Source organism: Phytophthora sojae (assembly GCF_000149755.1).
Source record: "Phytophthora sojae unplaced genomic scaffold PHYSOscaffold_2, whole genome shotgun sequence".
Lineage (NCBI taxonomy): Eukaryota > Oomycota > Peronosporomycetes > Peronosporales > Peronosporaceae > Phytophthora > Phytophthora sojae.
The window spans coordinates 8,706,977-8,730,152 of NW_009258116.1; the positions used below are offsets into that span (position 1 = coordinate 8,706,977).

At 55.4% G+C, this 23,176-nt stretch overlaps 8 protein-coding genes across 8 annotated transcripts; 4 read left to right on the forward strand and 4 right to left on the reverse strand.

Moving 5' to 3' along the window:
* Positions 1 to 118: 118 nt before the first annotated feature.
* On the reverse strand, positions 119 to 1,695 carry PHYSODRAFT_326513 (hypothetical protein; the record flags this gene model as incomplete). The annotated part of the gene is made up of 2 exons (XM_009522497.1): positions 119 to 305; positions 350 to 1,695. The coding sequence occupies 2 exons, from the start codon at positions 1,693 to 1,695 to the stop codon at positions 119 to 121; spliced, it is 1,533 nt and encodes a 510-aa protein (XP_009520792.1).
* An 835-nt stretch (positions 1,696 to 2,530) lies between these two features.
* PHYSODRAFT_311948 (hypothetical protein) lies at positions 2,531 to 5,522 on the forward strand (the record flags this gene model as incomplete). Its single annotated transcript, XM_009522498.1, has 5 exons — positions 2,531 to 2,963; positions 2,985 to 3,173; positions 3,534 to 3,942; positions 3,999 to 4,231; positions 4,255 to 5,522. The coding sequence occupies 5 exons, from the start codon at positions 2,531 to 2,533 to the stop codon at positions 5,520 to 5,522; spliced, it is 2,532 nt and encodes an 843-aa protein (XP_009520793.1).
* Positions 5,523 to 6,077: 555 nt separating this feature from the next.
* Positions 6,078 to 6,774, forward strand: PHYSODRAFT_257822 (hypothetical protein; the record flags this gene model as incomplete). Its single annotated transcript, XM_009522499.1, has 3 exons — positions 6,078 to 6,236; positions 6,260 to 6,514; positions 6,619 to 6,774. 3 exons carry the CDS (start codon positions 6,078 to 6,080, stop codon positions 6,772 to 6,774), a joined length of 570 nt encoding a protein of 189 aa, XP_009520794.1.
* A 575-nt stretch (positions 6,775 to 7,349) lies between these two features.
* PHYSODRAFT_555306 (hypothetical protein) lies at positions 7,350 to 8,627 on the reverse strand (the record flags this gene model as incomplete). The annotated part of the gene is made up of 6 exons (XM_009522500.1): positions 7,350 to 7,388; positions 7,474 to 7,541; positions 7,633 to 7,769; positions 7,852 to 8,025; positions 8,112 to 8,321; positions 8,415 to 8,627. Coding segments are annotated over 6 exons (840 nt in total), but the record flags the coding sequence as incomplete, so codon positions are not given.
* Positions 8,628 to 8,986: 359 nt separating this feature from the next.
* PHYSODRAFT_326516 (hypothetical protein) lies at positions 8,987 to 12,386 on the reverse strand (the record flags this gene model as incomplete). The annotated part of the gene is made up of 4 exons (XM_009522501.1): positions 8,987 to 9,413; positions 9,437 to 9,891; positions 10,355 to 10,445; positions 10,471 to 12,386. 4 exons carry the CDS (start codon positions 12,384 to 12,386, stop codon positions 8,987 to 8,989), a joined length of 2,889 nt encoding a protein of 962 aa, XP_009520796.1.
* PHYSODRAFT_350147 (hypothetical protein) lies at positions 12,355 to 16,267 on the forward strand (the record flags this gene model as incomplete). Its single annotated transcript, XM_009522502.1, has 2 exons — positions 12,355 to 12,374; positions 12,739 to 16,267. 2 exons carry the CDS (start codon positions 12,355 to 12,357, stop codon positions 16,265 to 16,267), a joined length of 3,549 nt encoding a protein of 1,182 aa, XP_009520797.1.
* Positions 16,268 to 19,677: 3,410 nt separating this feature from the next.
* PHYSODRAFT_481335 (hypothetical protein) lies at positions 19,678 to 20,296 on the forward strand (the record flags this gene model as incomplete). Its single annotated transcript, XM_009522503.1, has 2 exons — positions 19,678 to 19,940; positions 19,969 to 20,296. 2 exons carry the CDS (start codon positions 19,678 to 19,680, stop codon positions 20,294 to 20,296), a joined length of 591 nt encoding a protein of 196 aa, XP_009520798.1.
* Positions 20,297 to 20,497: 201 nt separating this feature from the next.
* Positions 20,498 to 22,876, reverse strand: PHYSODRAFT_297153 (hypothetical protein; the record flags this gene model as incomplete). The annotated part of the gene is made up of 1 exon (XM_009522504.1): positions 20,498 to 22,876. The coding sequence occupies one exon, from the start codon at positions 22,874 to 22,876 to the stop codon at positions 20,498 to 20,500; it is 2,379 nt and encodes a 792-aa protein (XP_009520799.1).
* Positions 22,877 to 23,176: the final 300 nt, after the last annotated feature.

Genomic DNA, 23,176 nt, shown 5'->3' on the forward strand with positions numbered 1-23,176 from the left:
CTTCTTGGCTAATCCATCGTTGATCTCTAGAGGCGAAACAAAGCACACCATTTGTACTAGTTTTCAGTTTTGGCGCTCACTTGATTTTTTTTGCGTAGACCACTCAGTATACTCTCAATCACCGCCTCTTTTGCAACCAGCTCGGTGCCCAGCCCGCGCTGGTGAACCACGTCGCTGGCAGAAGCTTGAGCAGCTCGTTCATTTTCTTGATACAGCCACGCGAAGCCGCTTGCCTGGAGGTTGTAACAATCACGTCCACCGCAATGCGCTGCTCATCGTACAGCGCCCCCATGACATCCGTCTCTCTGGATGAGGAAGCCGCGATGAAAGCCTCTCGGGTCATTTCGACGGTATCCGCGCGTCATCACGCAGCACTTCCACCAGCTCCAAATGATTCTTCCTGGATGCTGAGACCAGCGCCTCCCCCAGGACCTTGGCCGGGATGCGGTCGTCCTTATGCAGCAGCTTCACGATCGCAATCTCGTCCTTGGTGTAACGGAGCGACAACGTGTCACCGCACCTGGCAGCTTTCTTGAAGGCAGCAATGACAGCCGCGCTCGAGACGACCACATTTTCGTACAAGTATTGGACCATCTCGCTCTTGCAGGAGGCCTTAAACGCTCGGCTGACCGACCTCGGGGTTGCGCGCTGCTTACTGCAGAGGAACTTCAGCATTTCCGGACTCTTTTCGGTGACGGATCTCTCGAACGCTCTGTTGAACGCGCCGGAGGACACGCGCTCGGTACTGAATAGAAACGCCATGATGCGAATATCCCCGAACGTGGCCGCACGCTCAAAGGCCTTGCTGACCAGCTGAGGCTGGTTGTCTCCACGGTCGTACAAATACTTCACGGCGTTCGTAGACTTTCTCGAGGCAAGTTTGACCAGCAGAGGCATATCCGACCCGACGGTTTGGGCGTAGTAGATGCCGAGAATCCGGTTGGCAAGGGCTGTTTGTCCTGCGTCCACTGCCGCAGCAAAGGCTTCGACCAGGTCCAACATGAAAGGCGCGTCCAGCCCAAGCAAAAACTCCACTACGCTCAAGTGTCCCCCGGATATGGGGCGAGCGATTGAAAGTATATGGGTCGTATAACGGTGCTTCTTCATATGCTCAACCACGAATCGGACCATGTCGAGATTTCCACTGGCGGCCGCGTCGTCAAGGGCCTCCCAAGCAGCTATGGCGGCGTCCAGTCGGGAGTAGTAAAATTCCTCACGCAGCAACAACTGCAGAATCCTGCGATCGCCATTGCCACTCGCTGTCTGGACGGCTTCCCGTATGATCGGGCGGCAGTGGCGATCCCAGTACCGCTGGCCTCCTCCTTGATCACGGGTGAAGTATCCGCGTAGCAATGCGTCGACACACTCCAAGCGGCCGTTAGCAGCAGCGACCACCAGAGCCCTCGGTGCTTCACTGCACTCGTCATCGCCAAGTATGAGCTGCTGCAGCCAGGATACTTGGCCCGACCTCGCCGCCTCCATAACGGCCTCTTCAAGTGTCATGAGCATGGCGTCAACTTGGTCCAGTGCCTCCATTTCGGGTGGGAATCTCGCGCCTCGGAATCGCTCGTAGGTGCAAGTCGTGCTGAAATCGTCGCCATGATTATCTGGTTGCGTCCGGGCGCGCTTGGCGTTGGTCGGGCTGAAAGATGCATCCGATCTTTCATGCGGCTTATTCGCGCCAAGCCCGGTCATGGTACGGATGACTCCTAGCCGGCAAGTCGTAAAATGGCAACTTGATTTTCTCTCCAACAAGGACACTAAGACAGTTTTCAGTATCAATTGGCGGACTTGAGAGAGGAAGCTTTTCGACTAATGGTCGGGAAGTTAAAACTTGCCTAAAAACGTGAGTCCCCGGTTCGGTGGTGTTCAGATCCGCCTTCATCCCATTAAAACTCCTTGTCGATTGCAGTTTGCCTCGCAGCAAGAAGTCAACTTCCTCTGACGTTCTAGTGTAGTATTGAAACCTGCTTCCGGGAGCTGGGTAGCAACAGATAAGACAGATAAAGGTTGAGGTTCATTGTGGTGGTATGTATACCTTCGAGTCCTGTCACTAGAGGAACACGCAACAGATACAGCCTCTGCTGAATTTTAAGAATGAGATTACGATAATCGCAAGTACGCTCAACGAACACATTTTTTTCGGAGAGCCCAACTTGACTGTTCATGGCCGCTTTTGGTTTGTAAGTACTGAAGTACAACGATCGAGCTTCGAAGTATTCTAAGATTACCATGTATTTTAATTTAAAAATACACGTCCGTTAAGCGAAGAACAGCTTTTGTTGAAGTCGACGTGATTGGTCGATTGCTAACCTATTTTACCGTAAGTAAAACAGCATTGGACAGAATTTAAGTCAGTCCGTTATCGTCCCAGCGCACCAAGATGGAGCTCCCGCGTCCTCCAGAGCCCCCTCCTTCGAGCCCGTCGAGCTTCCGCGAGAGGTTCGACACTGCCCGTGACAAGTACCTGCTGAAGCAGGCGGACAAGCTGCGGGAGCTGGAGACTGCGATGCGGGACGAGGCGACTGCCATGCTGCAGTCACTCCACGACCAAGTGTGCGCTCAGAGCTCCGTCTCCTCCAGGTCCGGACTACACTTAGATACAATGATAGACGAGCTGTTCGCACGCCCTGAAGTCCATCGCGGACTGGTGCAGTGGCTGCCAGAGGCTCGGGCCCAACAGGACGCAGAGACGCTGGTGGCCGAGCTGCGCGACGACCTTGTGACAGGGGACGGCAACGAGGCCCGCACTACGCTGAACAAGCTCCTGCCTCTGTACATTGAAGCGCTGCGTGCTCAAGAGGTGCTAGAGCAGTATAGTGATACTAGGCTTCCAACCGCGTCGCCTGGCGGGAAGGGCGGCGACAAGAGACTTCTAGGCCACTTGGTTCTGCGCGAGATGCAGCCATTCCTCGAGACCATTCAGATGGCGTACCAGGAGGTTCTCAGTGAACGGGATGGAGGTTTGTACAAGGTGGAGAAAGTGGACGTGAAGGAGACGGCAAAGCGACTGAAGGCGGCGCTGTTCATGTTTTTAAACACCGCGAACTTCGCTTCTCACAATCGCGGCAAACTGAGTTACTGCCAGCGAATTGAGCTCTGTGGGGCGGTGGGAGGTATGACGGAGACGTTGCCTGTGATCTTTCAGGTCACCCAGGTAGTTCAAGCGGCGCGTGCCGATAAACCGCAGACCGCCAAGGACGACATTTCGTCAAACGATGTAAACACCAGAACGAACAACCCCGACGACACATTGCCACCAATTGTATCAGAAGCTGAGCCGCTGACGAAAGCTGACGGATCGCTTTGGGTCAAACATTGCCGGCGACTGTTGTGGATCCTGTGGACGTACAGTAGAACGAGATGTTCCGGCAGAATCCCGAGCACCTCTCGCTGAGGCAAAAGATTTCTGTGGCGGTACGCCAAGCCAGAAGCTTGACATCGCTTATTACACCAAATACTTGAACGATTATCCGCGTGAGAAGCGTGAGAAGTATGAAGCGACACTGAAGCACATGGGGCTGGTACCGAAGTGCGGGTGTGTATTGACAACGCCTCGAGTAGCAGCTGCCATGGGTGTGACAAGTCGCACAGTGCTTTCGAGGCACTGAATTACAACCCGCTTGTCATGACACTCAAGTGCCCAGTTCCCGAGAGCTGCAGACATGACGCTATCCACAAGAAATGCGTTTGCCTTTTCAACCACGGGGAGTACAAAGGCGCTGGCACGCTTCGGTGGTGTAAGAAGAATTTATGCAGGAATCTATCGAGTTGCTCGGATCCAAACTGCCTCAGATCTCACTCGTTAGCTGAAGTTTGCTGGATGAACCCAATGTTTCGCACTGCCACCTGCCCCGAAGGGCAGAAGTGTTCCATGAAGCAGAATTGCAGCTTGTTTCACCAAGAATACCATTCTTACAAGCGAAAAGTGGGGAAGAACGAGTATGTTGGCAGAGCAGACCGATACTATTCGTCGACCGAACTCTCAACGCACTAAGCAAAGTTCCAGTGCAGTTGCCACCAGAGCTAGGTATGCCTACACGACCGTTCGCATCGTCGCGTCGCCCTCCAAGCCTGGTTCAGTATTACCAGCAACAATTGCGAGCCCAGGCAAGGTTTTCAGGCCCGGAGCAAGCGAAATATTCCAATGTGCTGAAGCACATGGAACTATTACCAAAGGCACGAATGTGTCTTGATGGCGGACAGTGCGCAAGTGTTGTCGGGGGCGATGGTAACAAGCTATGCTGCGAGTAGCACAGTTCAACCCGTTAGCGATAGTGCTCGCATGCCCTACACCCACAAACTGCCGCGATGATTCGATCCACAAGAACGACCTCTGCGTCTTTTACCATGGCGACGCTGCTGTTCCAAAGGATTTCCTCAAGACGAAGAGATTATTTTGTGCGGACGCTGCAGATTGCAAGGACGCACATTGTGTGAAAACTCACTCTGTGGCGGAAGTATGCTGGTTCTTCCCGATTTTCCGGCTTTACAAGTGTCCACAAGATCAGCAATGCAAACGAATGGGCAATTGCTCGTATTTTCACGAAGAATTCCACCCAAAAAGAGGCCAAAGTATGAACGAAGTCGTCGGAAAAGTGGCATCCGCCCTATTCGTCGAGCGTGGATATGCTGAGCTGCAGGGGATCACAGCACCCGCGGCCCCCATAATGCTGGATTCGCATACCAACGGAGATGAAGAAATCGATGTTGACGATAGCCGCCATCTACGCGAGGAACAACCGAATTCAGAGCTACTTTCCACGGAAGATGTTCACAGTGACAGTTCGAACCTCAGTGGTTCTGCTGGTGGTGAGGTAGCCGCCCAGTTGTTGATGGACACAGCAACTTTTACGTTGATTGGTCACGAAATAACGCTGGAAGGATACTCAAGCGACGAGCGCGCCAAATACGAAAGCGTATTTGCGCAGATGCAACAAGTTCCAAGGGCGAGATTATGCGCCCAAGGCGAGGACTGTGCCAGTTTGTCAAGTGCGGGCGATGCATCAAGTTGTCTGGAGTCCCATAGTCGACTGGAGGCTCTGGCACTTAACCCATTAGCTATGGTGCTGAAATGCCCGATCAATGCTGACGATCACCAACCTTCGTTGTGCATTTTTGATCACGGTAACGAAAGCATACCGGATGATTTTCTCACAGAGAAGAAATCTCTGTGTGAGGAGCGCGCGCATTGCACGGACGCCAGGTGTGCAAAGTTGCACTCACTAGCTGAGGTTTGCTGGTTCAACCCGGACTTTCGCGTGAACGTCTGTCCGGATGAAGACCAGTGCCCGCACAAATTCAGTTGCAGCGGATTCCATGCTGACCGCCACGCGTCCCAACGGAATGCGGCGATGAACAACCAAGTTGGGCTCTCCGAAGAAATTTTGTTCGTTGAGCGCACTTGTACGGAGCTAGCAAAGCGACAAGCGGAGGCGCTGCCTGGCATCTTCGCCTGGCTCCGACACCAGGTCGTGTCGAAAATGCCTGGCTCCGACTTGAGTTCAAATCCCCCAAAGTAAAGGGTCAGCTGCCCATGCCGTTCAAGCTCACAATCAGAAGCTGGTGGAATCTACCCCCTCCCCCCAAATGGACTGTGTTTCGCACCAAGAGGGCTGCAAGTTATCACAAATAGTGCAAAGTGCCGAGAACACTTTTCTATTTCTTTACTTGCGTTCTTCATCGCGAAGTCTCAGCCCTTGAATCAATTCACACTTCTTTTATTCATTCTACTGCGTTTATCAATGAATGTGACTGCGGACTTCGGAGGGAGTGCGTGAGCTGCGAGTTGCTTCAGACATGACCGGCGGTGTATTATACCGGCAGATGGTAACAATGGACCTGCAGGTTATAGGCTCACATCGACGATGGTATTCTTGCAGCTCACCACGAAGGTTTCTAACCATAAGAAACCCTCATGGTCAATGTGCGTGTCTAACCATCTCAATCTACCTCAATCTACAGTAAATATATGTGGATATTCATCCGTCTTCTTCAAACATTTCTTATTTGTTGCCACAGCCAGAAAGTCTTCACAAAACACACCTCGGCAACAAGTTCCTCACTCGACTAGCAAGATGCAGAACGTTTCCTCCGACCAGCAGCCAAGCTCCCGCCCGCGGTACTTCATCACTCCGGGCATCCAGGAAGAAGTCGCTGGGGCCGTGTTCAACGTTCTGGACGGGGAGAGCAACGATCGAGTTGGAATGGGCGTCTTCTTCTCGGGGAGACTCGCCGTACGTCCGCGCACGTTCTACAGGACGAGCAGCAAGCAGCAGGAAGTCGCGTTCGAGTTGTCGACAAGGACGACCAGGAGATGGTCCTTCGCGTGGTGGCCTGCGATCCCGCTGAGGACGTGGACTGCGCGATTCTGGAGCTACCGATGGGCCAGGAAGGTCGCCCATTCCTCGCTCCGTGGGAAGGAGACGCAGCCTTACTGACAGGACGGATCGACTTCGTGTTGGCTTCGACGATCAGGGGCCAGCTTTGTTTCTCGGAGGCGCCCATCTCGGTGGTGTCAAACGATCTCACGAGCGTCCTGTACTGCAGCGCTACGTCCGCTGGGAATGGCGGGGCCCTGTCGTCAACCGGGATGGAAGGCTCCTCGGATTTCACCAGACCACGATTGAGGAGGCGCGAATGCAGAAGAGTGGTGAAAGTCTGAGGGATACGAAGCCTTCGCAGGCTGATGGATACGCCCAGCTATGCTGTGGCGTGCTGATGTCGGAGGTGACGAAGATGCTCGACAGCGTCTCGCAAACTGAACGCTCGTAGGCTTCGGTCGACTACCGTCTCAGGACATCGGAGGCGTTGAATCGCTGATCAAATACGGCGGGCACCGAGAATGAAAACTGCAGTGCGAAAACGCAGCTAGGCCTAGGAAGATACAAGCAGGCTCCCCGGCCCGACCGAAAAGCAGAATCCAAACACCTCAAATAAAATGCCGAACTGAAGTGAAGTATGCGTTGTGGTTTGTTGTCCTTGAGCATCGCAAGCCACTTGGACTGCCTTGAAAATGTTCCTTATCCTTTCGCCACATTCGCTACGCCGACACTGACGGGTGCCGCTTCAGCACCGCCTGCTCCACGGTAAACTCGCCAAACTGGCGTGTCAACCTTCGCAGATACACCTCCAACAGACTGTGGACGTCGCGCATGACAAGCTCAATGACGACTTCATCCAGAAAGATTGCTATAATACAACAGACGTACAAGAGAGTGCTTAGCTTTCAAGAAGTTGGCGCATGATAATCCATCAAAACGACTCACCGAGGTCTTCCAGTTTCGTTAAAGTCGCGGGGTCCAGCTGCGCACTCTCAGCTTCATCCTTTGATTCATTCACTAGCTCTTGAGTCCCATCAGCATCTGCTCGCAGTCCAAGGAGATTCTCTGTGCACACGAAGCCATCCACAAATATCGTTAGGTGTGCACGCAGTAAAGGACTTCATCTTTGACATTTCAAATTTCCCCCTACCGATTCCTCGCGTGGAGTTGAAGAACATGCAGAGCACCGCCGCATACTCGTCTAGCTCGTCGATTGGCCTAGATGAAAAAAATCAAAGCCCAATCGTGAGTACTCAAAACAACAACAACAATACCTAACAACCCAGCCTCATCCCAGCCTCATACGCACACTGTCACGGACGGCGCAGCGCCAACGCGTTCCACAGCAGCAATAGCTTGCTTCTTGACCATTCGACCAAAACCGAACGCTAGATTCGTCAACTTGCCGATTCCGGACGAATGGCCATCTGCATGGCCCTCCTCAGTCTTTACAAGCATTTCACGCACAATGACCAGTTCATCAACCCCATACTCACACGTATACTCACAACACCAACAAATCACTCACGTTGCTGTGACTCCCTCTGCGTGTCAACTGCGGTGCAGCTGAGCTCTTGTCCTGCGGCAGGAACGGGAACGACCGGGTCAAGTGCACGCGCTCCTGTCTCGCAAACTCCAGCAACGCGTCCAGCTCCTTCGTGAACGCCGCTTTGGCCGTATCCGACGACAATGGCAGTGCATGCTGCACAAGAGATGGCACAACACAACTTCCTCCGTCAGCTCTGCTGTTGTGTATCTATCCACCAGAACATAATCAAAAGCACCCACACTAGTCTTCTCAAGGCCCTGCTTGAGCTGGTGGAACACTTCAACTTTGAGAGGGACCCCCGCCAGCTTGACCCGATCTTGCTGCCAGATCTCCTTGGGCACGAAGAGCTTGGGCGAGAAGAGCGCCCCCACCTGGATGGACTTTTCGATGAGCTGCATCAGGTGGAAGCACCCAAACGGTTTGGGCACGGCAACCTCGTGATACCGAGTCTGTGTACACACAAAAATTATATGTACACAAAATAGTATTTGGTTAGTGAAAAAGTGATGACCATTTTTGCAGCATTTTGGGGCCCTGCTGACGTTGATGTTGAGCGTCGGCATCTGCTCGAGCATGTCCTTGGACACGCAGCGGCGCGTGGCCGTCGGCAGCAGCGACGACCTGTCGCTGGAAGGCGCGGGCGAGTAGATGGAGGCGGCGGCTTCGGCCGAGAAGATCTCCACCTCCTCCTCGTCCTCATCGACGTCGTCCACGTCCACGGGCGGCGTGTCTTCTTGGTGCTCCGAGGGCTCCATTGCTCCAATTGCGATCCTGGATCATTATTTGGTTTTAGTCCGACCAAATTGGACTAAATGTGTTGCTGAAGTGACCAAATGACCAAAAAAAGGAACCGTCTGCACATAAGAAACAGTGTGCATCATCACAAGCTTTCAACGACTTCAACAAATAAAAAGATAGTTCTTTGAAGAGCGAGCTCGAGGCAGGATCATTCACTTATCTCCAGTGTCTACCTACAGTACAAGTTGATCATCAAAGCAACAGGGTCGCGGAAAGCACTAAACCAGCGATGCCCCCCATCCGAATGCTCGGAGGGAAAACAAACGCATCCTCACGAAAGGAGAGCGATAACGCCGTAGCACCATCAAATTGTGACCTACTCGAGCCGCTGGCGCTTGACCTTTTGCTCCAGGGACTCGGCGGTATCGCGCAGCGCGAGTCCAACACGACCTCCACTGCGGTTTCGGTAGAGCCATTCCGCGATTCCCAGGTGTCCATGCCTCGCGGCCATCCACACGGCGCCCCTGAGATTGGAACTTTCGTGGGGCTGATTCTCGTGGAGGTAGCGAACCACATCAAGATGGCCACCCGCGGCCGCCCGCATCATCGCGTCTGGAGAGTACGACTCGCTGGTGTTGTCATGGAACCACTTCAGTACGTGGAGATGTCCACTTGCAGCGATAGCATCCATGACATCTTCGAAATGAACAACGCCTTGGCATCGATTGGCGTGAAACCACACCAGAACCCCCAAATGGCCATTGCGCGCGGCCTCGTTGATGGCGTACTCGGTACACCCTTCCCTGCGGTTCAAGTGCAGCCACACTTGACGACATCGAGGTGTCCGTTAGCAGCAGCGTCATCCATTGCGTTGGTGCTGCAGCCTTCGCTTCGATTGGCATGAAGCCACTGAATGACTGGGAGGTGGCCATATATGGCGGCGATGTTCATGAGCGTACATCGGTGGGGGCCCTCGAGGCCATTATCCCAGGCGATGCGCGTTGGGTAGCAGTCCAGGATCCACTGTAGCACATGCACGAACCCTCCACTTGCAGTAAGGACGCCAATGTCGTAGCCGTCCACCCAGTCCGGATCACGAGCTGCCAGGTATTCAAGTGCACGTCTCGGTAGTCCAAATTGACACGCTCGACGCACGGTCCAATTGCATGAGAAGGTGTTCAAATAGCTGTCGACAAGATCCACGATGTGTGCGAGCGAGCCCATGTCGAGGGGCAACCACTTGCGGCACACCAGCAGAGCGGTGGCCAGCACGGGCAAGTTCTGGCGCGTTGGTGTACGTCGTCTCTTAGGCCGTGTTCTCTGCCTTGGGGGACGCTGGGGGATAGAAAAATTGAAGGCAATTTGCCACATTGGGAACAACTTGTCTGCTTGTGCGTGGACGAGAAACTCTCACTACGAGAATAAGAGGAGGGCGAGGAACGTTGCTTTATTGCTGCCGACTGTAGTATTTGTGAAGACTTTGCTTCTTTCTTTCCCAACTTTCGTCAACCGCAGTTCCAACGGTATGATACTGTAACCAGCTCGCTTCAAGTTTAAACCTTCAACAATCGCTACAGTAGTGCAATAGAATGTTGTACTTGCAGTTTCAGCAGCTACAGATGAATGGCAAACCTCTATACAATATTTAACGTTAGGGAGTTGGGGAGAATCCTATCTAACTACCTCGCCCTGCACCTGGTTCTCGGCTGGTTCGAGGTTGTTGAAACACTTTAGTAACGACGACCCCGGCCGCCGCCGCCGCCACGACCGCGGCCGCCGCGGCCACCGCTGAAGCCACGTCCAGAGCCACGGCCTCCGCGGCCTCCACCAAAGCTCTGCTGACGCATCTGGTACGCGGACTGCTGCAGCTTGGGAATCGTCTTCGGGATCGAGTACGGGCAGTGCATGCCGCCCTCCTCAATGAGCTTCTCCACAATCTCCAGAGCACCGATAGGCAGGTCGAAGCAGGCACCCATCGAGTCTTCCGTGAGGGTCAACTGCTTGATGTCGTTCGCGAAGTTCTCGGGGATGTCGCGGTTCACAGCGTTCCAGACGTATCCCTTGGCACGGATGAAGTTGGAGCTCGTGAACAGCACAGTCACGTAGTCAGGCACACCAGACATGAGCGACGTGCGGCGAGGCGGCTTCGTGTGGCCCGTGATGCAGGCCAGCGCAGCGGCCAGGCACTTCTCGGGGTCCATCTGTCCTAGCAGCTCGGCCGCCTTCTCCTGGAAGATCTCAATCATGGACGGGTCCACGTTGTTAATCTCGGTCAGAGCCTTGGCAGCAGACGCCTTGATCAGGTCCTCCTGGTCAGGGGGCCCCTTCATGATGAACTTGTTGCCGATCTTGCGCTCGATCTGGGTAAGCTGGTCGCGCTGGCGGTTCGTGTACAGCGTGATACAGATACCCTTCTTACCAGCACGGCCCGTACGCCCGGAACGGTGCACGTACGTGTCGACATCCGCCATGCCCGACATCTTGCGAGGAGGCTCCGAGTTGATGACGAGGTCGACGTTCATGTCCAGACCACGAGCGGCAACATCCGTGGCGATCAGCAGACGCAGACGGCCCTCACGGAAGGCCTTCATGGTGGTCTCACGCTGCTCCTGCGCAATGTCACCGTGCAGCACCTGGCAGTCCGTCTTGATCTCGGGGTGCACAGCCAGCTCGTTACAGTCCTTCTTGGTCTCAGCGAAGATGATCGTGCGCGAGTCCTTCTTGGCGTACACGCCGAGCAGGTTGGCCAGAAGCGTGGGGCGTCCCTGCCAGTGGCACGGGATGGCAATGTGCTGCACATCCGTGGAAGCCTGGTCGTCCGAGTCCTTCACTAGGTTGACGTACTCGCGGTCCTTCGCCATGTACTTGTCAGCGACGTCCGTGACCCACTTGGGGATCGTGGCCGAGAACAGCAGCGTCTGGCGCTTGCCAGAACTCTCGTTCTTGGTCTGCTCCATGGCCGCGAAGACCTTCTGCACGTCCTCACGGAAGCCCATCTCGAGCATTGTGTCGGCCTCGTCCAGGATCAGGAACTCGCAGTTGTGCAGACGGAGGTTGCCGCGGTCAATGTGGTCGATCACACGGCCAGTAGTGCCCACCAGGATGTCCACGCCGCTGCGGAAGGCGTTGTTCTGCGACTGGTACGAAGCACCACCGTAGATGCAGACCGTGCTGAGCGACGGGCCCGACTGCTCGAACTCGGTGGCCACCTGCTTGGCCAGCTCACGGGTCGGGGCCATGCACACCACGCGGGGCGCGCGGCCACGCGAGCGCGGGCGCTTGTCCTTGAGCAGCAGCTCGATCACGGGCAGCGCGAAGGCCAGCGTCTTGCCCATGCCCGTGCGGGCGCGGCCCATGAGGTCCTTGCCGGCCAGGATCTTGTCGAAGGTCATGGCCTGGATGGGGAACAGCGTGTGGATGCCGCGCGCCTTGAGGTTCTTGACGGTCTCGGCGCAGATGTCGAAGCTCTCGAGCGGCGGGTTCTCGGTGCCGCCCACGTGGGTGGCGTTCTCGTTCTTGGCCTTCTTGGCGGCGGGCGTCTCCACCTCGCTCTCCTCCGAGATCTCGGGCGTGGTAGCGTCCACGTCGTCCGCGTCCTCCTCGTCACGCGAGCGCTTCTTGCTCTTCTTCTCCTTCTTGTCCTTCTTCTCCTTCTTGACCTTCTTCTCCTTCTTGACGTCCGCGGCCTCGGCCTCGAGCTTGGCTGCCTTCTTGGCCAGCTTCTTGGCCGCCCTCTCCTCCTTCATGAGCACGGGCTTCGCCTCGTCAGACGCCATTGTTGCTAGGTGTTAAACGGATGGGATCGGGTCGTCGGCGATGGACGTCAAGAGAGACTGTGAGACTTGTTACCAGGGCCAGTCACTGACGTCGGCAGAGCCAGCCAGCTTGGCAAACGATTGGCTCGCGCGGGATCCACATTGTGTGGTGCACACCACGTTTCTTGATCTCTTATTCTCGGCTAAGTACGCTTCAGTTTGTGTACGCTTTGTGTGGCCCTGCACACAAAGCGTACACAGGAGGTTTCCACTGAGAACGACGGGCCGGCCATCCTCGCTAAAGCTAAAGCGTCGCTCCTTGCCCCCCCTCTCTGTGCCCTGCCATGGCGGAGCACCCTGGCTTCTCGCTGAGCGAGAGCTCGGCCACGTGGCCGTCTGGCGGCGTCAACGACGGCAAGCGGCCGCCGCTGCCCACGTCCTTCCGGCCGGAGAAGCGCGGCCGCGCGGCCAACGACGCCGCCGATCCCAACAGCAGCAGCAGCTCCGTTAGCTCCGCGCCCATGGCCGTGGACGGCCCGGCGTCCCCCAGCGGCGGCCCGGGCGTTCCCGGGTCGGCCAGCAACCTGCCGCACCTGGCCAGCTGGAAGTCCACCACGTCGTCCACGGACGGCGCCGCGGGCGACGTCAACACGGGTACGTACACGCGCGTGCACCTCAAGGTGAAGGCGCAGAGCCGCCTGGGCGAGACCGTGCACTGCTCGGGCTCGTCCTTCGTCATGGGCCACTTCAATCCGAACGAGAGCATGACGCTCGTGACCACGCCCGAGGACTACCCGTACTGGACGACGGTCAAGCCCATGATCCTGCCGAGGGGCGTGCCCCACCAGTACATGTACGCGCTCTTCTCGGGCGGCGTCTTCAGCTCCTGGGAGCAGATCGAGTGCGAGCGAGTGTTGGTCCCCGAGGGCCGCGAGATGGTCGTCGTGGAGGAGTACGGGGACTACGACCAGGACATGGAGCTCGTCCCCACGGGCGAGCGCATCGAGCGGTCGCTGGTCTACGAGCGCCGTCGGGACGAGACCCCCACGACCCCCAGACAGAACGACGCGGCCGAGGACATGGAGCAAGAGGGAGGGGACGACGAGGCCAAGGACACGGGCGCCAGGCTGGCGGCCAGAGTCGCGCAGGACAAGGACGACGCCGACCCCCCAAAGTCCCCACGCAGCAGCGTCACGGGCTCCCCCAGCCAGAGGTTCCGCCAGACCAACAAGCTCCAGAGCAGGTACAAGAGGTACATGCCGTCCAGCTACCACCCGTCGCCCGACGCCATGCTCTTCCTGGTGTGCTACCACCTGCCCGTGAAGCTCACCAAGTCGGCCGAGGACGGGTCCTGGTCCGCCGAGTGGAACCGCGACAGTCTGATCTCCAGGAGCGAGAACAGCATTGCAGAGAGCATGAACACGACGTGGGTGGGCTGCGTCACGTACCACGCGCGCAGCGACCAGGAGGAGCTCTCGGAGGACGACAAGAGCGAGATCACGGCCATCTTGGCCGACATGAACTGCATCCCGGTGTTTATTGACCGCCAATTGGCCGCGAACCACCACGGCGGGTACTGTAAGAGCAAGCTGTGGCCCATGTTCCACAATGTCGATATCCTGGATATTTACTATGCGATTTGGGACCGCGCCGAGGTCATTGAGTGGAAGGAGGAGCGCAACAATGGCGAGTGGTGGGACGCGTACCAGAAGGTGAACAGGTTGCTGGCCGATCGTGTTGGAGAGCTGTGCAAGGAAAACGACACAGTGTGGGTGCACGACTACCACCTTCTGCTGTTCCCGTCGTACCTGGCTAACACGTGCAGGAGCGAGAACCGCAAGCGACCCAAGATGGTGTTCTTCTTGCACGTACCTTTCCCGACGTCCGAGGTGTTCCGAGAGCTTTCGCACGGCACGCAGCTGCTAGAGGGCGTGCTGGATGTGGATATTGTGGGCTTCCACTCTTTCGACCACGCGCGTCACTTCCTCAACGCGTGCAAGCGGTTCCTTGGACTCACCTATCAGTCTCGCCGTGGTGGAAACCTGGGCGTTGACTATCGCGGCCGCAACGTGATTATTACGATCAGCCACGTGGGTATCGAGACTACACTTATTCGCGAGGTGATCGCGAGTTCAGAAGTACAGGAAATGGCACGCAAGCTTCGCGAAAAGCACGCTGGTAAGGTTCTGATTGCAGGTGTGGACATTTGCCAGCGGCTAAGTGGTATTCCGCTGAAGATGCTGGCGTTCGAGCAGTTCTTTAGCAACTGTCCGTCATGGAAAGATAAGCTTGTATTTGTGGAGCGGTCGACCCTAACACAGACTCGACTGGGGGACCAGAATTACAGCAGCAACGAGATCCGGAAGCTGGTGGACCGAATCACCAAGGCGCATGGCCCCGAGTGCATCGATTACGAAGAATCGTCCTCCCCGTTGACGATAGAAGAACGGCTGGCACTGTGGCTCGCCAGCGATATTTTAGTGGTCACGTCTATCCGCGAGGGGCTAAACCTGAAGCCTCTGGAGTTTGTGTTTGCGAAGGGTGTAAGCCCGTCTAGCCGGCCTGGCGTGGTCATCCTGAGCGAGTTTTCTGCGTGCTGCTGCGTCCTCAATGGTGCCGTGCGCGTCAATCCGTGGAATATTACAGGGCTCGTGAACTCACTGGACCATGCATTGACGATGAGCGACGAGGAACGGCTAGGTCGTCGTGCGCGGGATCTACCGTACATCACTAGCCAGCCCGCTGCGAACTGGACGAAGCAGGTGCTGTCTGTACTGCACGAGGCTACGGATAACGCGGAGGGTGACGAGGAATACACGAATATGGAGTACATGGACATGGAAATCGGTCGGTCTCACGTCATGCGCGTGGGCGATCGGTCCGATTTCAAGCAGCTAAACATCGACAAGGTCATGGAGGCGTACATGCAGTCCAAGCGTCGCGTGTTCCTGCTGGATTACGGTGGCACCATCATCGCGCGTGAGAACATTGCGATGTACGTTAAGAAAGACTTCACGGCCGTGACGGGCAAGCGGCCTTCTCCACGCATGATGGACGCTCTAACGCACTTGACCAAGGACCCGCGTAACACGGTGTTCGTGGTCAGTGGCGTGACGAAGACGGACCTCACTGCATCGATTGGACACATTCGCGGTCTGGGTCTCGTGTCAGACAATGGCGCGCTATACTCGTGGGCTCGATCAATTGACATCGACAATGCAGGTGACATTACGATGCAGGACGGCAGCAACCCAAGCGACCGCCACTGGCACCAGCACAGCTTCAAGTTCGACTGGCGCCCGGTCCGTGAGGCGGTGGACCCGATCTTGAGGGTCTACTGCACGCGCACGAATGGCAGTGTGCTCCGGTACGCGCAGCAAAGTATTGCTTGGAACTTCCGATCGACGGATCCGGAGTGGGGCCTGCTGCAGGCCAACTCGCTGCAGAATGACTTGGAGGAGGTGATCCGTGACCTGCCCGTTAACGTTATCCGCAAGAAGGGTTTGCTCGAGATTGTGCCCGAGGGTCTCAACAAGGGCGTCGTGGCCCGACAGATCTTGACGCAGGATGCGAGTATCAGTCACGGCCACCCGGACTTCCTCTTCTGCATTGGCGACGACACGACGGACGAGAGCATGTTCAAAGCTATTTACGACTATTACGCCGAGCGCACGGAGGAGAGCGTGCACGGGCGCGCTGGGGGCGGTACTTTCGAGGACTTCCTCGCATCGGGCGACGAGGGCCCGCTTCACCACGTGTTCACGTGCACAGTGGGCAAGAAGCCCAGCAACGCGCACCTGTACGTCAACAACGTGGACGAAGTCGAGCAGCTCCTGCAAGCGCTGGGCAAGGCGTCAGGCCCGGTGAGTGACGCGTCGAACGTCTCGATGAGCGGCAACTAAAAACAAAGAGAAGCTAACCGCTTGCGTGCGCCTTAGGCTGAGGACGCATCGTCGACGAACTGCTAAGATTATTGGGAGGCGAACGTATTGCAAGGACGCGAAGCTAGAGCGAAGGAGGGTGTAAGAGCAGCGGAGACCAAGAGCGAGGGCGAGGGCGGTAGTATCAGCAGCACGAGTAAGCCGTTCGATTGAAATTATGTCGATTCAGAGATGAAGGCAGGGAACTCGAAGCAATCTACTCTATCTATCGATACACCTGCGAAGGTTGACAAACCAGTTTGATGAGCTATTGTACATGTAGCGCCTGCAATGCCCGACACTACCTAGGTAAGTTCCACCATCCCGTTACGGTTGTGAAATCCTACAGTTGTGATGGATAGGACTGGGAAAGGAGAGAGAAGGAAACGGAGCAAGAGAAGCAAACTTCACTTCGCGTTTGGCGACAGCAAAGTGGTGCCAGCTGCAGCCTAAGGCTTTGGCCCAAAGCAAAGGCACCCCCACGGTCTCTTTTCCCTAGCTCGCAGGAGCTGTTCCTGAGCGTGGTCATGGAGTGGCAGAAGGCCGAGCCGCTGACCTTCGGACTATCTTAAATGACATCCCACCACCGCGCGAGAGCTTCCCTGTGCTGGCCTCCGCTCTGCTGGTGTGCCGCAAGTGTCTGCCCCTTAACATGAACTCGCTCGCACACATCGTGGATCTCCTCGACAGCTATAGGAACACCTTCTCTCTCGACTGGAGCGTGAGTTGAGCGTGTAGAGTCGACCTTTCAACGGGTGTGGATTATTTTCACGTATGATTCGGACGAATCGAATGTATAATCACCGAACGGAGGAATTCTATGTGTGCCGGCTGAAAACGACGTACCATATTCCACAAATAACAGTTACGCGGTCCATAAATAATGATTAGTTGTGGTTAGTAGAATTTTAGCGTCTAATTATGGTTTGCAAAACTTATTTACGGGTTGCATGCAACTCTAAAGTAATTGCGCTTGTATCATACGAAGTTTGCTTTAATCGTCGCTCCTTTCTACTACGCTGCACAATTGTGCAGAGTCCCACTCGGAAGGAAGGTTAGTATATTAGTAGGAGCTAGAACCGTTGCGTCAAATAGGTTACCCTCGGGGGACCAGTTAGCGCCAGCCCAACAGAGACCGGCTTAGGGAGAGGAGATTGTTAGGCAGCCGGCAACCCGAACTATTCTGTGGGCCCGTCCTCATGCCTTCTGTAAACTCGAATGTATGTACAAGGGTGAGCGTGGACCCTCCCAGTGCTGACGCAAGCATCGGGTCCACTCCAGGGCCACCACTCCACGACCAAGAGGTCATTGATAGACCCCTCACCCTCTCGTGGTCGCTAACCAAGCCCCCAGCCACTCTATGACACACTAAGTTCGTCAAGGCTCGTGTGGAGTAGCGGCCTCGCAGAAATCTCGCGGAGTCGATCTCGCACAAATTCGGCGCGTCTGGATAGCGGTCGCGCCGAACAAATTATTCCCGGTTGTTGGAGTAGCGTATCTTCGAATATAGGGCCCAAGTCTTCGCAGGCTTCAGAGTTGGGGGGTTCTTGTGTTGCACGCCACGCCGAGCCCCTTGACCGCAGAACGAAAGGCTTCAAACCTTTCCCGTTGTTGGGTAGTGTCGACCCTGTGCCGCAGAACACTACGCGTAGTATGAGTTGCTTTATCTAAACCAGTCCTATCCATATTGCAACTAAGAAATGCGAGGGTTGCCGCTCCATAGAGCTCTCCTAACGAAGTTCCCCTACCTATACCTACCGCCTACCTACAGTCCATGCCGCCTGCCGTATCTACTCTCCTTGCGAACGTCGATCTTGTCGACGTCAACTAGCAAATTCCAGTTTCAACGCATCCGGTGGCACCAGCTCCTCCTACCATGAACTCGCCACTACTCGCTCCCGACCGAGAGTCTGCACCGTCGGCCGTGAGGTCAATGATCGCTTGCTGTTGTCGGTGTAAAAGCACGTGGAGGATGCCTTAAGACAAGAGGCTGGCAGGAAACGTTAAGCTGCATGTGATCATTGCACTCTTACCGGAGGTGACCATTCACCAGTATTTATGAATTAATGTACTGTGATGAATTCCTTACACTCATTTCTGCACTTACGAAGACTAAAAGAAGTATACATCTAAGTATTTACCGCTGTCTATCTCACCATTGCCGATAAATAGGCATCTAATAGTGGCTGTCGTAAAGTAAGACATTCTAGGTCGCTTATTACTATTTATCACTATTGTATCTCTGCCTCTCTTGTATCACTGCAGTAGTAATGAAGTAGTGACTGATCGTGTTATGGCTACTCAACTAGTCGCTGGTGAATTCATCATCCACGGAGTCGACGTCGATGCTGCTCGCGTTCGAATCTACGAGAAATCTCTGTCGGGCACCCTACAACAAGCTGCAACCACGTCCGATTTCTCGTTGGACTACTTGTCACTACACAAGGTGGAGATCAAGCAGGCGCTCGAGTATCAGCACAACTGGGATTCCCAAACTGGGCAGTCGAAGAGGTGAGCTCTAAACGTTTTTATTTTATTTTGTTTTACTAACCTCGTTTGGTTGTAGATATTGACAATTCGCAGTAAATACTCGTGCGACTGTAAAGCTCACTATATGCAGTCATGTCTTGGCCACTTTAGCTCTACGAGACGGCCTAGACCTTGCAAAGCTGCTGAAAAGACTCCCGGCTCGCAAGCCACCCGGAAGACCGCGGAAAGTGCGCCGTGCACTTGACAGAGACGATGAGCATTATTTCGCAGTGGCACGCCTCGTGCGGATCCTGACGGGGAAACCGGGGCAGGCAATCAACTGGAAGTGCTCGAAAGAATTTCAAGAAACAGTCGACGGCGAGATGCAGTACTCCAACTACGTGGGCACGGTGTCCCCGTGGGCAAACAGAAATGGAGTGTTTTTCTGGCGAGTGACATTCGACAATGGCGTTGTTGAACACCTAGCTATCGAAGACTTGGCGAAGGCCGTCAACGCCGCGTATTTGACCGGTGTCGCGGTTGCGGGACAGTAGCAGTGGAAGAAACTGTTAAGCATGATTTATAATACATTTCGTTGCACTTTACAATGGTAACATTTACTCTGAACTTCGATCAAACAGCGAGCACATGCAATTCAGCCGAGGTACATGGAAATCATCCGTTTCTCCTATGGTACGTGGTTTTCAGCCGAATTGTACATGAAATTAATCTTTTCTCCCTTTCAAGACGTGCACTCGTGTATCTTGCGGCTCGTGACCTGGACTGGGTGGACGGCGACGGCGACGGCATCGGCGCCCTCGCGTCGAAAAGGGGGTTCGTGCATGAGCTGCAATGGGTCCTGGACTGCTATTCAACGCGCATCGACTGGAAATGGCCTCGAGGGTCCCTTTCGACTCAAGCTCATGGAGATCGCCGCACGGCGCGGCCACCTCCTAGTAATCCAGTGGCTCCACGACAACCGACGCGAAGGCTGCATGTTTCGCGCCATGGACGACGCGGCTGGCAACGGTCACCTCGCAGTCGTCCAGTGGCTTAGCGAGCACTATGGGGCCGGATGCAGCACCGAGGCAATGGACGACGACGCTGCAGCTGGTCACCTCGATGTCGTCAAGTGGCTACATTTGAAAAAAAACGCAGTGAAGGGTGCACTCATGACTGAGGCTGCGTGCAATGGCCATATGGAGGTTCTGGAGTGGCTTCACGCCAATCGAAGCGAAGGGCCATCTTGATGTGGTTCGCTTTCTCCAGGACAACCGGCGGCACGAATGCCCCAATAGCAGTGACACCATGCGTATGGTCGCGCGACATGGACATTTGAAAACGCTGCAATGGCTCTACACAAACCGCAGTGGAGGTTGCGTCGTCCTTGCGTTGCAGGAAGCTGCCAAGCTCGGTCACCTCAACGTCGTGAAGTGGCTGTGTGAAGTGGCGCACGAGCAACGCAGAGGCGAGTCGTGCTTCCGTGGGGTCGCTGGAATTGCACGCAGGTTCCGGCGGCTCGAGGTGGGAGCAAAAGGCTAACAAGCGCCAGCGGTTTGAGTAACTTAGACCCATGGTTTAATTGTTTGAAGTAATACGCAATGCTTGAGCCTTTGAGGGGGGCATTGCTTGTCCTTGTCCTTGTTTTTTTTCAAGTGGATGAGTTGGTCTAGAGCTGCCCGATGATTTCAAATAGAAAAGCGGTAAGTGGTCTTTTCGCACCTCTTGCAATCCGGAGCCCTTCTAATCGCATGGGGCGTAGGCTCCTACGATCTCCTTGAGTTGCAGCCGCTTCACGAACGGCACGATCGCCTCTGGATCCGCGCACCGAAAGCACGCGCGAAGCTTTAGACTAAGACTGTCGAAGACAAATTCACCCATAAACATGAGTGCCTCCTCCTCTCCATCCTCGCTATCCTCCGCATAGAATAACACGGTGCGTTGCTGATCTCCGTGGTGGCGAGGGCCGTCCGACACAATAATAAAGTCGTGGTCATGGAGGTGCTGTGCCAGCACAACCGAGTCCGGGATTCGAGAGACTCTGCAATTGAAGCCGCCACCATCGGCCAGCTCGCTCCAGCGTTTGATGAACGCCTCTGAAGTGAGCCGAGCACTTACGAGATCGTCGATTCTAACCAACTCCCTGGCTGACGCCAGCGGCCTGGGCGAAGTCGGTGCCGTATTTGTCTTCTTAGGGATCTCCCAGACTGCCTCACCGGTAAGCGAGTGTACGAGGTAGGCTCTCCTTGAAGCCTCATGCCAGTGACGCACCCACGCTCCTGTTCCAGAGCTATTGGCGTTCTCCACGACATCTCGAGCAGTGGCAATATCGCGAGCACTACGTGCAATTTGGTCCCCCTCAACGGCGTCAGCGTCCACAATCGGTAGTTGCGGGTCACGTGGACTAGCACGAAGACTCTCAAGTCGTCGCTGACGGTGTAATAGTCTTCGTGCGCGTCTCTCAGCTGGGGTTCTGTCAGCATCTCCGCTGGATGAAGACGAATGGTAAGACAGATCACCTTCCGATTCCTCCTCTTCGCTCTCGTCTTCACTCCCGTCTTCGGTACCGTCGTCACTGCTATCGTCTTCTTCATCACTGTCTTCCCAGCGAAGTTGCGGAGGGAAAAGTGGGTCTGTCCCCGGAATTCCTCGATGGTGGAGAGCATGGAGGGCTGAACCACAGCGTGCTGCTACGAGAATGAGAAGTGGTGTCCAGATATCTAGCACCAGTTGAACCACCGCAATGCAGGCTAACATCGTCGGAACTCCCTTTCCACCGACGATCATGCCACTGCGCAGTGCAGCGTAGAACACAAGCAGGAGATAGCCGCCGGCTATGGCATCCAACACCTTGGCACGCTGGACTCGATGCAGCCACGCCCGGTTATAAGCTAACACGGGTTCTTGTGGTAGACGCATCTGCACTCCATCGACTTCTCGGACTCTGCTGCTGGGGTCGCGTTGTTTCAAGCCGTAGAGTTCGAGACATGCGTCGTAGTTGATTCGGTGGGCAATCGTGAGGTATGTCAGCAACGTTGTGGCTGCTTTAAGAAGCAGCATGATGTAGAGCGGGATGCCCACAGGGCTTACGCGAAATTGTGTTCGACCCGCGTACCACATCGTTGCGATTAATGCAAGCGCGAGCAGTAATGCGCCACAAATTAAATGGATCCACGCCAATACAAGTACACGGTGCAGCACTTCGATACTGAGCTGGGCGCGCTTCGGCAGCGTTCGTCTCGGGAAGAAAAACTTCAGTTTATCCCACAGCCTGAAACTCGGTGGCGGAATGGACGGAGTCTTGTAGACGTCCTCGCCGTCTTCATCAAGCGGTGGTTCGGTATCGACAAGTTCCAGGTAGCTGCAAAATATGAGCGCAACCTTAGCGATAGCACACGCTGCGATACCGATGTCGGTGTAGCTCTTGATACTCTCAACGAAATACCCGTTGAAAGCTCCTTCCTGCGGGCGCATCAACCACACGAAGTCGACGGCAGTGGCCAGTGATAGCCCCGTGATAAATAAACGGTGGTGCTCTCGCTGCAGATACGCGACTGCATCGTCTTCAGTCGCAGCCGGGAGCAAGATGAGCCCAATCGCGATAGGAACGTTATAACGTGGAGCTGGTGTCCCGGACTCGGATACCATCCCCGCCAGCAGCAGAAGAAACGCGACAGCTTGCTGCAGTGAGAGATGACCCAACGCTCGTCTCGCACTTCGTGCTGCACTAGCCGCAGCCTTTCCATCGCCGAAGTAGAAGTGCAGCTTGCCACGCAAAGACCGCGGTGCCTTGACTCGACTCTTGCTTTTCTGTTCGGGCACAGGAGGTGGCGGTCCACTAGAGCCATCCGTCTGCAGATATTTCCTCGCTGAACCTTTCACAGCGACGTTCTGTGTAGGTGGCGCAGTGGGTAGTTCCCCACTCCCAACGTCACTCAGATCAGGAACAATCGTGTTCCTGGGCGTAGACAAACTCCCCCTCCCCGACGATTTCGGCACAACATCCCGGTCTTCAGGCTGGCGTCGGAACTTGAAGATGCTCTTCGATTCCTGCTCTGAGGACGGGACGTGGCTCCACTGCTGCTCTGCAGAGGCCTCGTCGTCTGCCGCCGACTGCATCATGATCGCTTGGTACGCCGGAATGTATCCATCTTGTCGTCACAAAACCTCTGCGTCGTTTCGTATTCCACTATAAATAGTGCCCAAATCCCAAAAATAGTGTTAACTTCGTGTCCGCCACACCACCAATCGTTGTCCGTCCCGAAAACGGCCATTTTGAATTATCCGCGCCAAAGTCTCCGCAACGCCATCTCCACTTGTCCATACCGACGCCCACACGCCACTTCTAATGGTAAATGCACATGCACCATCTCCGTCTCCTCCTCCTCTTTCTCTCAAGCCCAGTTGCACCTCCCAACACGC